At 40.4% G+C, this 15,708-nt stretch overlaps 1 protein-coding gene across 1 annotated transcript in view; it reads right to left on the minus strand.

Annotated features, from left to right (window-relative positions):
- PASD1 (PAS domain containing repressor 1) overlaps positions 1-15,708 on the minus strand; it is an 87,829-nt gene that overhangs the window by 21,715 nt on the left and 50,406 nt on the right. Inside the window, exons 5-9 of the mRNA XM_056858997.1 lie at positions 13,707-13,796; positions 10,821-10,941; positions 10,406-10,519; positions 7,625-7,743; positions 6,148-6,230 (exon numbers count right to left, since the gene is read on the minus strand). Of these exons, the coding sequence (XP_056714975.1) occupies positions 6,148-6,230; positions 7,625-7,743; positions 10,406-10,519; positions 10,821-10,941; positions 13,707-13,796 (527 nt within the window). The remainder of the gene's footprint in view (positions 1-6,147; positions 6,231-7,624; positions 7,744-10,405; positions 10,520-10,820; positions 10,942-13,706; positions 13,797-15,708) is intronic.

Genomic DNA, 15,708 nt, shown 5'->3' on the forward strand with positions numbered 1-15,708 from the left:
TGGCTAAATTCATAGCCCTGCCCTTATGAAATTAAAGGAAACTTTACAGAATTTAACCATGGAAAAAAAAGTACAGGACATGCTTGCTAAATATTCTGAGGCGACAATTAAACAAGTAAAACAGATATCAACACAGATGGCTCAACTGATTTCAATGATGATGACTCTTGACCAATCATCACAGGTATGTAATCAGAAGTTGGATCTGGTTACAGAAGACATAAAAGTCATGAAAATTCAAATGATGGCCACAAATACAGACATACAAGTAATGGATTCTTCTGTCCAAAAAGTTATGGAAGAATACAAGGATACAAAGAAGAAGACAGAAGTCCAAGAAGGTAACCAGCTGGTGACAGAGATCAGACATACAAGAAATGGACTTTTCATCTAAAAAAGTCATGGAAGGACGTGTGGATATAAGGAAGAAGAGAGCAGGTCAAGGAACACAGATTGAAGCCATGATGGAAATGAAGCCCAGAAAGAATTATTTTTGGATACGCACCCTGTCTGAGGAAATGAGAGAGAATAAAGAAATCCTGTTCCCATACCTGACCGACTTATTTCAGTTGCAGAAGGAAGTATTAGACCATGGTTAAAGACCATGGTTAAAATCATATTTAAATATGATTGCTGGATTGGAAGGCTTTGACAGTGTGGATGGGTGGCATGGCTATTAACGATGTAGTGGAATTGAGATTTAGACATCATTTTGGGATTATGTAAACAAGTCCTCCTTATATAGACTATCAATTGATATAAAAGTATACTGGAATATGTGATTATTACTTTAAGGAAAATGTTGGAATGTACTAAGGATATTGGTTTTTTCTCCTTTTTTTTTTTATAAGGGGTGGACTTGTGATATGGATTTGGGATATGATTTACACTGAAATAAGATCGATTAAACAGGAAATATCCCTAAAATATTGGAGAGGATGTTGTTTAATATGATTAAATTTATGTTATACTGGCTGCAATTTTATGCAGCCAAATGGAAAGGGACAAAGGTTTCAGAATAAAGGGATTAAATTATTTAAATGTTAGAACTGGTGGAGTTGGAGAAACTAGGGAAAAGGGGAGAATTGAAGGAATCATTGTGATAATGTATAAGATCTGGGAAAAATGGAAGGTTACTTTTTACTCTGATCCAGAATGTAAAATTTTATATAACATGAAACTTTAGAATGAGATTAATACTAGGATCAGAATATGTTAACGAAGGATAATAACACTTCATTAAGAGGTAGATGGAGGTGATGGGAAAGTTGATTTATTTTTTATGTTTAATGGTAATCAAGACAACAATTAATGTAATTGTGATATTATTTTTACATTGTTGTTAAAATTATGAAGAATTTATAGTTTTAAAAAACCAATAAAAATTTATATTAAAAAAAAAAAGATGCTGGAAGGTCTGTGATAAAATGATGAAAGCCTGTTTCCCTTGGATGTAGCAGCTGCAGGAGACCCTGATTCAGATCAGGACTGAAGGGGGCAGGTAATTCTCTTCCCCGACTGCACCTTTTCCCTCTCCTTAAATAACCCCTCTCTGGAGCTGCTCTTTACCTCCACTGGGCAAAACATGCATGTTCTGCCAAAATCAACAAATGAAACTTTTGGAGAATTTATCACTTGCTAATTGCTGCAGATCAAACTGATAATAAAGAAGTAGCTTAGAGAGTCAAGTTCAAGAGCTGGCTGCCTTAACAATAACTACAGCAAGGTGAAAGCTGCTTAATACAGGGGTTGTGACTTGTGAAAGATCCATTAACTTTGCAGAAACATGGGATAACCTACAGTCAAACCATCGCATTCCTGTGCTTGTCTGCAAATTCCAGTGGGGTATCTGTGTCACAAGCAGAGACTTCGGTGGACTTAAAAGGGTGTAGCCCTGTACGGCATTGGACCAGCATACCCAAAGGACCACCTACTGTCGTACCAACCTACCTAACTGCTACGGTCATCTTTATTTATTTAATATTTATTACATTTCTACCCCGCTCTCCCCAACCCGAAGGTTGGGCTCAGAGCGGCTTACACAATCTAAAACACAATAAAACAATAACCCATTAAAATAGTTTAAAATAAAATTTAAAATAGCCCAATAATGCCCCTCAATGGTGCCAAAACTCCAGAGATAGAAATTTGCAGGTAACCTGCTTCAGGTGCTCCCAACTTCTGAGTTCAGGTAGGTGGCAATCTGAAGAGGGCCTTCTCAGTCATGGCACCAAAACTCTGGGACTCTCTTCCCAGTGAGACTCATCTGTACACTTCTGTTGCCATCCTCCACCAGTGGTGAAGATTTGTTTAATCTGGCGTTCCCTTGGTCATCTTTGCATCCTGCCCTATGTTTTTTTAACTGTTGCCTTTATGTTTTCATATGTGTGTTTTAGCTTTGGTTTCAATTGTTTTAATGACGTGTTTCTGTTTAGATTTAATTGTTTTTAAGATATGTTTTCATTGTGTTATGTTTTTAATCTGGTGGCCCTGATTAGGGCAGAAAGATTGAGTATAAATTCTGTAAATAAAATAAATAAATAAATTCTACTTAGGACTACACTATGAGTCTGCTACAGAAAAAATTAAAGGAGCCTTGTGGCACCCTAAAGGGTTACTGATATACTGAAGCATAAACTTTTGTGGGGTATAGCCCCTTTATTGAATACATTGCGTAAAAACACTAGCCCAATCCATGTGGAGGGGTCATGCGACAACCTAAGTGTATGCAGAGGCTTCCTGGTTCAAACCTCATCACCACCAGTTAAAAGAATTCCAGGTGGCAGGGATGTGGACAGCCTCTGCCTAAGACCTTGGAGAACTACACAGAGAAGATGATATCAGGCTGGATGGACCAACGGTCCAGTTCAGTGTAGCCAGATTCACATCTTCACATTGTTCTGGACCAGAGCAGTACATGACCAGCCCCATTCTAAGCAGGTATCCTAAGAATTGCATTTGGGTCCATTCAATGGGGTTTATTTTAGGAAAGTGTTCTTAGCATAGTACTGTAAATGTCAGGGAATAGTCACATGTTCCAAACAGTTTCATTTACTGTCCCTAAAATCACAGTTTGAAAAACCCACCCTATTTTCTTGCAACTGTCCCTTCACTTCCTAGTGCTATAAACAGATCATCCTTCTGTCTGCAGTGTGCTGTTGAAAAATTAGCAGAAAGAAAACAGATGTTTAATCAACAACATCACTACAAGGTTTCCAAACTGTGACTTGATCATGAGCTGGAATATTAGCTGTGTAACCTGAAAAGGATTCCTCTCTTCCTCTCCCGCCCCCATCCCCACCACTTATTCATTACTCAGGATATTTGTAACTTCCTCTGTTGCCTGGGATTTGAGGTTCTTGTTAGGGTTTCCAAATGGGAAACTGGTGACTCAGCATGATATGAAATGTCTCAATTAAAGTGCAGGAATAACTAGAACAGATGGGCTTCTTGTACTGTCACAAAAAGGAGAAAAGGGACACCGAACAGGAACGGTCCAGCATGGCCCATCCTTAAACATAAGCCCACAAAAGTTACTAGTCCACAAGACAAATTTACTCTGTAATTTGCCCACACATATTAAAATGGGATTCAGCCACCTGGAAACAAGCCTTGCTTGACACAGGAAAAAAAGGTGAAAAGCGATGCCTAATTAAGCCCTTGGTTGTGTCTCTTTTCTTCTTCTTAAATGCTACTGATATTTAGCCTTTACTGCAGAGGTTGTCATTTCCCCCAGAAATCCATTTAACTGCTTCAGATGAAAGGATCTTGGATTCCAACAGCACAGTGATAACACAGCCGCTAGATCAACATTGCTCACAGCTTCATAAAGTGACCTGTCTCAAAAGAATGAGTTGACTTGGACCAGAGACTAAGTGCCGATCGCCACCTTGGGGTCAGGAAGCAATTTTCCTCCGGGCCAGATTGCCCGGGGATCCTGGAGGGTCACTGGGGGATCCTGGAGTAGGGGTCACTGGAGGTGTCTGGGGGGAAGCAGTTGTGAATTTCCTCCATTGTGTAGGGGGTTGGACTAGATGACCCTGGTGGTACCTTCCAACTCTGTGATTCTACGATACCCACATTACATGACAAATGATATCTGTCACAGCTACAGTGTCCTTTCCTGCAATAAATGTGCAAAATTATAAAAGGCTAATATGCATCCCTAATGTCACTGTCATTGGCATTACTGGGCTATTTTTCTGTCATCTTTCTCTGAGACTTCAATACAGCAGTCTTCTTCATTTGATAACTTAACGAGTGTTTACACAGGGTGTTTTGCTGTTATTTTACATTATTCTGCCATTCATATGCAAACTATTTTGAGTCTATTTTTACTAGTTGCCTTATTGTCAATATGTACACCCATAACCTCTGCTGTGGTGCTCTGATGGGGTGTTTTCTGATTCCATGTCGTTCATCCTTCCTCCTCTGTGGCTTGCTTGTTTGCATCTGCAAGTGTTCTATCCCAGACCAAAGAACAACAGGGAAACTGCAGTTGCAGAATACTACAGCCATGTATGTACCCATTTTTAAAAAAATAATAATAAAAAATGGTTTTTTTGCAGATTTAAAAAGATTGTCACCCTGTCCAGACAGCATGAATAATAGATAACCCTCTATAGAGAACTCATCCAATTGTAGGAAGCAGAGAGTGAGAGTAGTTTCACACCAGTGCCTCAAGATAGGATTTCTTGTGACATTTTCTCGTTTAAAATAGTAACATGATTTTCCATAATCCGTTTTCTTTCCAGGACATTGTGTACAATTCATGCCTCATCTCTGAAAGACTCTCCTTTCTGTGTGTGTGTGCGCCGTCAAGTCACAGCTGACTAATTACGTATTTTAAACTGCCTGCAACCAACTGCTTAATTTTCAATTAACTGTTTTTGTTGTTTTCACAGTCTATTCAAGCTAATGCATCCATGGTGTATTTGTAAAGCGACTACGTTTGCAAGGGGAGGGGGAAACTGGCCCGGCTTCAGTTTGTGTTAGCTGATTACCTGCCTCAAAGCACAGTGAATTAGTGACTCATATTGCAGCTTTTGCATGTTTACCCACAAGTTCAATCTCCCGCTTTGTTCAAGGGAGCTTGCTCCCAAGTAGCCATAACTATCACAGTAAACACTGCTCTGTTTAATATTTAGAAACATATCATGAAACGGCTAATGATAGCACTGTATTTCTCTTGAGTATTAAAAAAAAGAATTCCAAAGCATTTAAGGTGAAGAGTTGCTTACTTTGAAACACGCTTCTCTGGTTAACTCCAAGAGTGAGTGCTATGTTTGCTTCTGCCTAAATACTGTATGATTTCCGCTGTGCCCATAAGCTGTATGATGAAACATTAACAGGCTGCCAGAATGAAGACAGGGAAAGAACAGGAGGCCACAGTGAGCAATTTCAAGCAGCAAGTGTTTTTCCCATTTGATTTATGCCACAATAAATCCATTCAGTCTTTAAGGTGCCACACTACAATTCATTTTTGGTTTTCCTCCACGAATCGTCATGTTTTGTTTCCATGTGTTAGTCTTTATAAAAGTCACAAATAATTTTTTTTAAAGGATAGGGAAACACAACTGATCCAGGCCTGAGGATGGGCTGGTAACAGATTTAATATCCAGCATCTGAAATCCTTCCTCCCCTTCAATAACATGGAATAGGGAGGTTGTGTGTGTGTGTGTGTGTGTGTGTGTGTGTGTGTGTGTGTAAAGTGCCATCAAATCACAACCCACGTATGGTGACCCTATAGGGTTTTTAAGGGAAGTGCTTAAGCTGAAGTGGTTTGTCACTGCCTTCCTCTACAAGGTCTTCCATGGTAGAGCCCCATCCAAGTACTGACCCAACTTAGCTTCCAAGATCTGATGAGACCGGGCTACACTATACCATTCCACATCCCAGGGAAGTCTCATAGGGGGTGTAAATTATATGTATTCCTCCCACATAGGCCCCCCCCCATGACAAGCAAACCTACAGAAGCATGAACTATGCTGCAAAACTAACATGTAAATCAGCTCCTTTTCTATAAAATCACTAAGACTACACTGATTGTTCAGTTGCAAGGAGGTGAATAGCTTATCCACCACAAAGGCCTCTAACTCTACATCAAGGGTTTTCAGATACGTGTTGTTAAAAATACACACATCTCACCTGTGGTCTAGAAACAAAAATTTCCATTCCAGACTGTGTCTTGACGTGAATTCTTCACATGGTTCTTCCACGTTACAAAGTTCCTGCAGGAACAGATGGCAAGTCTTGGGGTTTCTTTTACTTTTTATAAAAATGTTAACTTGGAAAACAAATACGATTTTTCTGACAAACGCATTGGACCATATGGTGAGCAAGGCCATAGGACGTGCAGGTCTCTGAAAATCTGATGTAACTTCTGATTTTATCCATCTAAGATATACCACATTCTCACTGTACGGGTGCATCAGCTTGGCCTTGGCCGCACAGTGAATCAGTATCAGGATTACAACCCAGTAGACCAATGCAATGCAAAACCTCCAGAGAGCATTCTGTTGGTAAACTGCTTGCAAGGTCAAATTTAACTATTATGAATGTTCTACTTCAAATGGCAACACCTCACACTTTAGGAATGTGGTGTTTTATGAGGCAAGCCAATCAGAGTCATTCCAGAACAATCCCCATGAAATAAATGGGCAAAGACTGGAGTAACTCTACATAAGATTGCGCCACCAAGCACAGGGCATCCCATTGAAAATCCTGATCAAGCAGGCATGATGTGGGATTTCCTGCAGCACCACCCCAAATACATCATGCAGTTACATGCTTATAGGAAAGAAACTACTATGGAATAAGGGAACAGCACCAGCACAACTGTTACTTTTCAAGGACCAAATATGCTAAAGCCACACCTCTAACAACCTTCTGCCACTGCAGAGAAGACCTCAGGCGCTCATCTTTATCTGACTGCCACTTTACTCTGCGCTGATCATTCCTACCTTCCGCAGTCCTTACTGTACTGAGGACTGACTTTGTGATCTGTGAAAGTACAGCAACTCCCTGTTCTATTTTACAACCAATGCTTAGTTCTTATGAACACAAGCTGTGGCAGTTAACCTGGGCCCAGACTGTACCACTTTTGAATGTTGGGGGTGAGGTGGGGGATTGTCACATGATAGACTGCTTCTCCACACACACAAAAACCCCTACTTGTAGAAAACTAGCACGTCACAGAGAAGCCTTGACTTGAAATCTTCTCTGTGATGTTTACTTATTTTAATGGGGAGGAGCATTCAGTCACCACCCACCCCAAATGGTACAGTCCAGACAGTTTCACGACTACAGTTGCCATTTGGGAAAATCAAGTCATGATGTTTTGGGGTTGTTGTTTTTTAAAGCCGCACAATGAATCAGCCAGCTCTGACTACGGAAAGTCAGCATGCCAGGGAAAGAGGTTCTATACATTTAGAAAAGGCGTTCTTTTCTTATGTGGGGGAGCATTCAAAACATGCATCTTCGTTCCAAACGTACACAGCCTGAGAATGACTCTATCACAATTTATTTTGAAGAGCGTGCCCCCTGCTGCACAATTCTGCCCCACCACTATGGATACAACACAATAGGGTACCACAATACTAAATTGATCCAAGACACTGCACACCTTTAAGAACTGCGGAGTTACAAGACGGACTGTGGCTACCAGGCAGACCTGCTCTTCATTGGCTGACCGGAACACTCGGGCAATGGCAGACTCAAATCCATTGTAAGAGGATGTAGGCACTGAAAGCAGAACACAAGGAAGAAGCATCAACAAAGCAAGATTGCTGTTACTATTTTTACTTTTATTTTTATATGACAGATTGTAATGGCCTTCAGCCACAAACAATAAACTTCATCGTATCGTATCATTATTATTTTTACAAGGGAAACATTCCCCCCCCCCCCAAAAAAACCCCTCACTGCTTCTATTTTGGTTGTTATTCTCTATCCTTTCTGGAAGGCACAGATTCAACGTCAATCATCACAAGCCATTATTTATTTTTATTTCGATATTTATATGCCCCCCTTTTATTCCCAATGGAGACTACAGTTGCCAACACCCTGTGGACCAAAAATAATAATCCTGCCCCTTTAACAAAGGTGTGATAAATGGGGCATATCTTCTTCAGGTTGCTGTCAACCCTAATGGAGATCCAAAACAGGTTATGACATCATTTCCCCATTCCTCCATTTTAACCTGGGTCTCCCAGACCCTAGCTGAACACTCTAACAAGAGCACAATGCTGGCTCTGTGTCTGTGTGAGCAATTCTTTTTAAAAAATTCAGCCTAACAATGTTGTGTAGGAATGATTATTTCAGAAATGTCAGTGACACATTGTTAATATTGAAAACAGCTTGTGAAAATGGGCTGTGAACAGGTCATGAAAATTAAACGGGGGGAATACCCCCTCTAAGTGCTGTTGTAATTGCCAGGTAGAGAACAGAAGGAAAGTGGGAGGGGGGGGGAAAGAAATTGTGGTGCAGCTTCCCCACAAGGAATACTTTATTCTATACTACAACAACTGAAATATATTGCGTGACAGACCAACTGCTATACAGAAAGGAGTATTATTTCCTCCCTTCTAGAAAAACCATGGCAATAAATAAATAAACAACAGAAAATTCAGATATTCATGAAGTCTGAAGCAACACGTGTCTGACAAGAGCTCTATGTCACTCTGAAGTCTGTATACTCCTCCATCAACAGAGCTTAATCCAACAAAAATAGGGTACACATTGGTTTTATTACTCGTTTACCACATTTCTATCCCGCCTCTCTCTCCAGCGGGGAACCAAAGCTGCTTACACCGTTCTCTCTTTCATTCTATCCTCACAGCAACCCTGTGAGGTTACGCCGAGAGTGTGTGGTTGGGCCAAGGTCACCCAACAAGCTTCCATGACAGAGTAGGGATTTGAACCTGGGTCTCCCAGATACTACTCTGACACCCCAGCCACTAAACGACTTCCGCTCTCTGGTTTCTCCAAAGAAACTGTTTCAGGGCAAGAAAATAGAGTAGGGGGAAAAGCTTCAATCCCCTCAGTATCATGCACCATGGTCCTAATACAAATCAGGCCCCTGTGCACACAAGAACTGAGTTCCCAACGGGAAACTTGTAACATATGTCTGATAGAAAGTCCTTGTGGCAGATGCAGACATAAGTACAGTATAATGTGCAGTTTGGCTCTTGAGAAGTCCCAGATTCAAATCCCCCATTGGCCATGATGCTCACTGCACAACAATGGGCCAGTCACAGTCTTTCAAACTCTTTCATAAGAGTTGTACTGAAGAATAAAATGAAGGAGACCCTTGCACGCCTCCCTGAACTACTTGGAAGACAGATGGGATAAAAAAATATGATACTCCAGAGTATGCAAAGAGTTTCATTTGATCATTGGGTGAAAGCCTTGATGACTGAGCTTTTTCCTCATGTTTTGCGTATCTCCTTTAAGCTCCCCTCTAAGGAGTAACAATTAGGCTATCATACAATAACTGTGTATTTAAAAATCATGGTTCTAGTACTCTACCCTTAAAGGAAATGTCACATTCAGTTTAAGAGAAAACCAACTTTCACATCTCAGGTTTGGCTAGCGAAGCTGCCTAAGAGCTTGGGACAAGCTGATCAGTGACAAATGCCCATTCGTATAAATATCATGATGTCGGAATTCACCTGTCATTAACCTGCCAGGCACAATTACAGTTATTGATGTCATGGAGTGAACACAGAACCTTTGGCATGCAAAGCAGATGCTCTGTCACTGAGCCACAGCCCCACCCTGTGCATAACATGACATCAACATTCCCCTGCCAGTAATACAGAAATGGGTCACTGATGCATTGCAGAAACACCCCCACATTTCTGGAATATATCCAGATAGCAGTTTTTCAGGGACTTGAAGGTGGCCCCTTCTTGCTCATGGCAATCGTTAATTTCTTCTCTTCTAGCATTCTGGTCAAACAGACTTCACGGGTTTCCAAAGCACTATAAAACCTTCAGCCAATGATGGCACTTTCAAGTATCTGAAAAACCTAAACACAACTGCAGGAAAGCCTTAGGTGGGCCAGTAGCTTCATTTTCATGCAGTGTTAGATTTAATCAAGGGTAGTTAACGCATGACCACTTTATCTCATTATTCTCCCAGAAATGGAGCAATTCTAGAGTCTACAACAGGCTATGATCTGTGGGCCATGTCATATTCTGCAGAAAAGGAAGCACTAATGCCTGGTGCTTCCTATTCTACTGCTTCTACCGCAAGGTAGAAAGTGGGTCTTGCAGATTAGCCAATCAGGGAAATCCACACGATTACTGTAGCTCGTGCCTCTTCTTCTTCTATATCATGCCTAGTGTATTTAAAACTTATGAGAAAAAGAGACAGGCATAGAGAGAAAACTGCAATGGCTTACCATGAGTAAAATATTTGAAATCCACTACAAATTTCACATATTCATATGTAATAGGTTCATTTGGATCTAAGTTTCCTCGGGCTAAATGACAACAAAATTCTATCTGCTTTTCAGCTGAAAAGAGAGAAGAAACACATTTTTTAGAAGTGTTAAATATCAGTCGCTACGTTTTCCATCTCATCCCTTCAGAATGCTTCAGATACCCCCTAATATATCCACAAAAACAATAGTAACATTTCTTAGAGCCACTCTAAAAAACAGTTCTTTTCTTTGCATGAGTCAAACTTTTTATTACCAATGACCATTTCTATGCACAAAGTAAATAAATTGCTTATCCATCAAGCAAAGTCATGTTTTTGCCTGTTTGCAGCTTCTCTTTTCCCAGCAAAACTATGTCAAGCAAATCAAAACTTACTGTTTAGGAAATCTGCTGCCACGGGGTTTGATACAAGCATGTGTGGGGAAAGCAGCTTGTACACATCGCTCTGTTCACACTGAGGCAGGAAGTTTAATATATTTTGGTCCACCAAATCTGACTGAGGCAAAAGAACACTTTGTCATGTTCAAGAGTAGATAATTAAAACTATCATGATATGTAGAAGGGGAGGTACACATGTAGCGAGAGATTCTCTCTCGTACCCTATTAGCACGAGACAGTTTTCAAGGCTTTGCCTGAGAAAACACTGATTAGCCACAGAGATCTCTAGGGTTTATGATGCTAGAGAAACTTTTCTGCCTCTAACTTTGATAATGCAAATTAGGGAGTGAATTCTATTCTCTGAACTATTAGCCAGCAAAACCAGACAGGACACCTGCATAAACTTTTCTCTTTTATTTAAAAACAGAAAAGATTCTTTTTATTGAACAAGACAGAAAAAAAGGCATAAAAGAATTCACCCCAATGAATGGAAATGAATGCTAAAATTATTGACATTCCTAGCATTGCTTAACCATATTATAGCAAATAATAGTTTTAAAACAAATCAGGTTTCAGCTTTTGTCTCACTGCTTTTAGGGATTATCAAAAAGCTCAAGTTACCCAAGAATCTCACCCAGAGATTTCAGCTATTCTTCTTCTGAGACTTCCAGCCAGAGAAATCTGATTTGCTTGTCAGAACAGTGTTTATTTGTAGAAAAATACCGATTTTATCTTTCTCTAAGTTTGATGTATTACAATCATGTGTTTATTTCTAGATATCTCATTGGTTTCAACTCATTAAGATATAAGCAACTTAAGTGCAAATAGCCAATCAGCAGGTGCATACGAGATACATCTGATATAGCAAGAAGGCAAACCACAACTCGTAAAAAGCAATTAATCTAGCCTTTTTCTGTAACTGTTCCAACTAGCTATCCAAGATGAAGGTAGATCTAAGTAACAGAATTCAAAGACAGCTGAACAGTGTCAACTCTTAGCCAACATGCAAACGCAGCAAGAAAAAATGGAGTGATATCATTGCAACCGTTACGTGTGTGTATATGGATGTATATCTCCATCATTTGGCCTCTCACTGCTAAGCTACTCAATACTTGAAGGTCCCCAGCCAACTATGTGAAACAATCTCTGTTCTAGAACGCTGAGACTGAATTGGTGGACCATTCAGATTCTTTGAGGAGAGATCTGTGATAGGCCACTTACATGTACATGTCATGGCTTGACAGTGCTGTGAAATGACTGAACATGCATGTGTCTAAGTTGGCCACAAGAAAGGCAAGGAGCTTTTTAGGGGCAAAGAAGCATTTATCACTCCATCGGTATTTAATACAATCAAAAGTTCAGTCAATGAAGAAGCATTTATAAGACAGAGCATTATTTATCATTTTACAGCACTTTTTGGTACAATCCTAGTGACTTCATTAATACTTATGTATGAACTCTTCCTAGAAGATAAAATGACTAAACTGAGGCTATCGTACTTTGGTCACATTATGAGCAGACAAGACTCACTGAAAAGAATAAGGCTAAGAAAAGTTGAAGGCAGCAAGAAAAGAGGAAGACCCATCATGAGATGGATTGACTCAATCAAGGAAGCCATGGCCCTCAGTTTGCAAGACCTGAGCAAGGCTGTTATCAATAGGATGTTTGGGAGATCATCAGTAGGGGTGTGCGTTAAAAAAATAGGCAAAATTCAGATTTGGATTCCTGAAAAATCCCAAATCCTCATACTGGTACAGGGGGTGGGGGATGAGAATCTAAAAAAAGTTGGGTCCATTATACCTAATGGGTAATTTTTCCAGGGCTCTGGGAGGGCTGTTTTTTTTAAGAGAGAGGCACCACATTTTCAGGGTAGCTGCTGGTGACTCTCCTTAGAAGAACCCCCAAGTTTGATAAAGATTGGGATGGGGGTCCAATTTTATGAGCCCCCAAAGAGGGACATCAAGGTTTTCCACCACCACCACCACCTCAGCAGCCATTTGTAAACATTATCAGAGAAGGAAAGCTGTTCTGAGGAATGGGAGCAATATAAGGAGGCCAAAGTGGATTCTAGCTTGAATGTCATTGCTGGAAAAGTGTGGGCTGTTTGTTGCTTTATTGCCACAAAATAAAAATGTGGTGAGCTTAAAAGGCACCCTTAGAAACAAGATAGTTGTGCACATCCACAACAACCTGTTGAACCATCTGCATTTATCTGGTGAAAAGCGCTTGTACAATAATACAATTTAATTAAAGAAGAATCTTTCATACACAAGGGTGTGAGAAATAATACACATACGCCTACATGGAACAGAGCATCCAGAAGAGCTATGACTACTGAGATTTAATGCACTAGCTTCCTAATATGTGATCCCAGCCAAAATTCCAACACATAAGTGAAGCCCCAGATGGGGTCACCATGAGTCAGTTGCAACTAGACAGGACGTTCTTCTTCTCACAGCGCTGGCCTCCTTTAAGCTAGGATGGAAGTATAGGGAAAGGAACTCCTAGATTGAATTTAGATCATTACCCACCTCACACACGCACTCACACAAAAACATGCTAGATGCACAACCAGGCTTCGTGTGGAGGAGTGGGGAATCGAACCTGGTTCTCCAGATGGGAGTCCACCGCTCTTAGCCACTACACTGTGCTGGCTCCATTTTGAGGCATGTTGAGTTTGTCATTTTTGTCCCCTTGCTGATTTGAAGATACTATTAGCAGTTGGTTTTTGGACAAAAATTATATTTATGCTTTAATAACTGTATACAAAATCTTGTGTTTTTTATTAACACACCTTTGGATCTAATATCTGAGAATAGGTTTTTGATTTGGGCGCTCCTAACAATGAAGAGATTTTTTAAAAATTATATTGTTAGAACTTACCGGTAAATGCCCAAGAAGAGAAGAGACACTATCAGATACATAAATAATAATCCCATCAGTGGTTAGTGCAATGAGAAACCCATCTAATGCCTACAGGAAGGAAAAATGAATATTTAGAGGGGGAAAAGTTACTTTCACCAAGATCTCAAACCCACTTATAATGGAAATAATCCCATTGACATTAATGGAACCAAAGCAAAACTTCCACATGTTTAGGATTGCAGCTATAAGGCACAATTATATACACATTTACTTAGAAATAAGTCCCACTAAGTTCACTAGGGCTTATTCCAAAGAGAGTGTGTGTATAGGACTATAGTTTTAGGATAATTTCAAGCATATTTGGTTGGCTAGTTTTTTCCAATTTATAAGGAAGTGTTGGGAATTTTTTTAAAGAACAATAATAATATGGATAATGAGACATTCAGATAAACATAAACTGTATATAACTTTACAATTTAAGTCATATTATATTTGCATGGGCTAACTGAGAGACAGTAGTGGGAGGACACAAACTAGAAATCCAGATTGCTTTAAAATTTGACAGTGTGAACTGTGGAGAGTTTCTCTAAATTATGCTCACTGATTTCTATGGGTTTAGAATGGTGTAATTCTGCATAGGACTGCAATGTGAGTTTCCAACAACAGGGATTCTTTTATGCCAGATGTCATCCAGAAATAGTTAAAAAAAAGAAAGAAGACTGAGTTTAGGCTAGAAACTAACTGTAATATAGCAGCTTATCCAGAAGTACTTGAGTGTGTTCTTTGGTGCAATACAATGGCTCATTTGCTAATGCTTGCAAAGACTTTTCACTTTTATTACCATCTCTCCATTCCTTCCCACCCCCATCCTCTCCCTGTCTGTAAAACTAACATTGTGTGTGTGTGTAATGTGCCTTCAAGTCGCAGCCGACTTATGGCGACCCCTTTTGGGGTTTTCATGGCAAGAGACTATCAGAGTGCCTTCCTCTGCACAGCAACCCTGGTATTCCTCGGTGGTCTCCCATCCAAATACTAACCAGGGCTGACCCTTCTTAGCTTCTGAGATCTGACAAGATCAGGCTAGCCTGGGCCATCCAGGTTAGGGCAACACTAACATTAATAATAAAGAAAAGTCTGCCCAGTCATCTGCCACAGTTCCAAGCAACGACATCCTGGTCTGAGAAGACCAGGACAGCAGAAAGCATTCTATGTGAATGCTTCCTCCCCCCGCCCCGCCCCACCCCCCCACCCCACCCCCACCCTACATTTCCCCTAAACCACATCTCTGGACTGATAGCTGTCACTGCAGTTAAGAGTTTGCAATTTCACTACACAGCAATGTTTTCCCAAGATGACTTGGGAAGGAGAGTTTGTAGCCCAGGAGCGGAGCACACGCTTTTCACGCAGAAAGTTTCAGCTTCAGCCCCTAGCATGTCTAGTTGGAAGAGCTGGAAAAAGTCAGAAATTTTGGAAGGCCGCTGCCAGACAAACTAGACTACAGTGGTCTAGACAGAGCAACGGTCTGATTCGGTTCCCTCATATGTTTACTGCACTGTCTTTCGGCACTGTAATGCATTCAGCAGGAAGCCAAAACGAGGAGTGTGGAGGTAGCATCCAGCATTCCTTCCCAGTCACCATTTGTTTCCTGATTACTCAATATTTTGCCTTTCATCTGGAAAGTAGATTATTAAAAAAAAAACCACCAAAAAACCCCAGCAAAACACAGGGCCAGAATGATCTCCAGGCAGCAGAGGAGTTCCACAATTATTTATTGAACATTAAGTATCCCCTGTAAGTGAGGTCTTTTTAAAGCTTGTCTCTTCTCAAGCAGAAGTCTGTTTTGATTAAACTGCAACAGACTGACTTGTTCAGCAAGAGATAGTTGCAGATGTGGGAATAAAGAGACTCTTCCAAAGAAGGTGAGTCACCACAGCTCCATGAGAATGAAATAATTGAGACCCTCCAACTGTGGGACGGCGCACACCCTTAAACATCAGTGGTAAAAACAAAAACAGGGAAT

This window comes from Euleptes europaea, chromosome 13 (assembly GCF_029931775.1).
Source record: "Euleptes europaea isolate rEulEur1 chromosome 13, rEulEur1.hap1, whole genome shotgun sequence".
NCBI lineage: Eukaryota > Metazoa > Chordata > Lepidosauria > Squamata > Sphaerodactylidae > Euleptes > Euleptes europaea.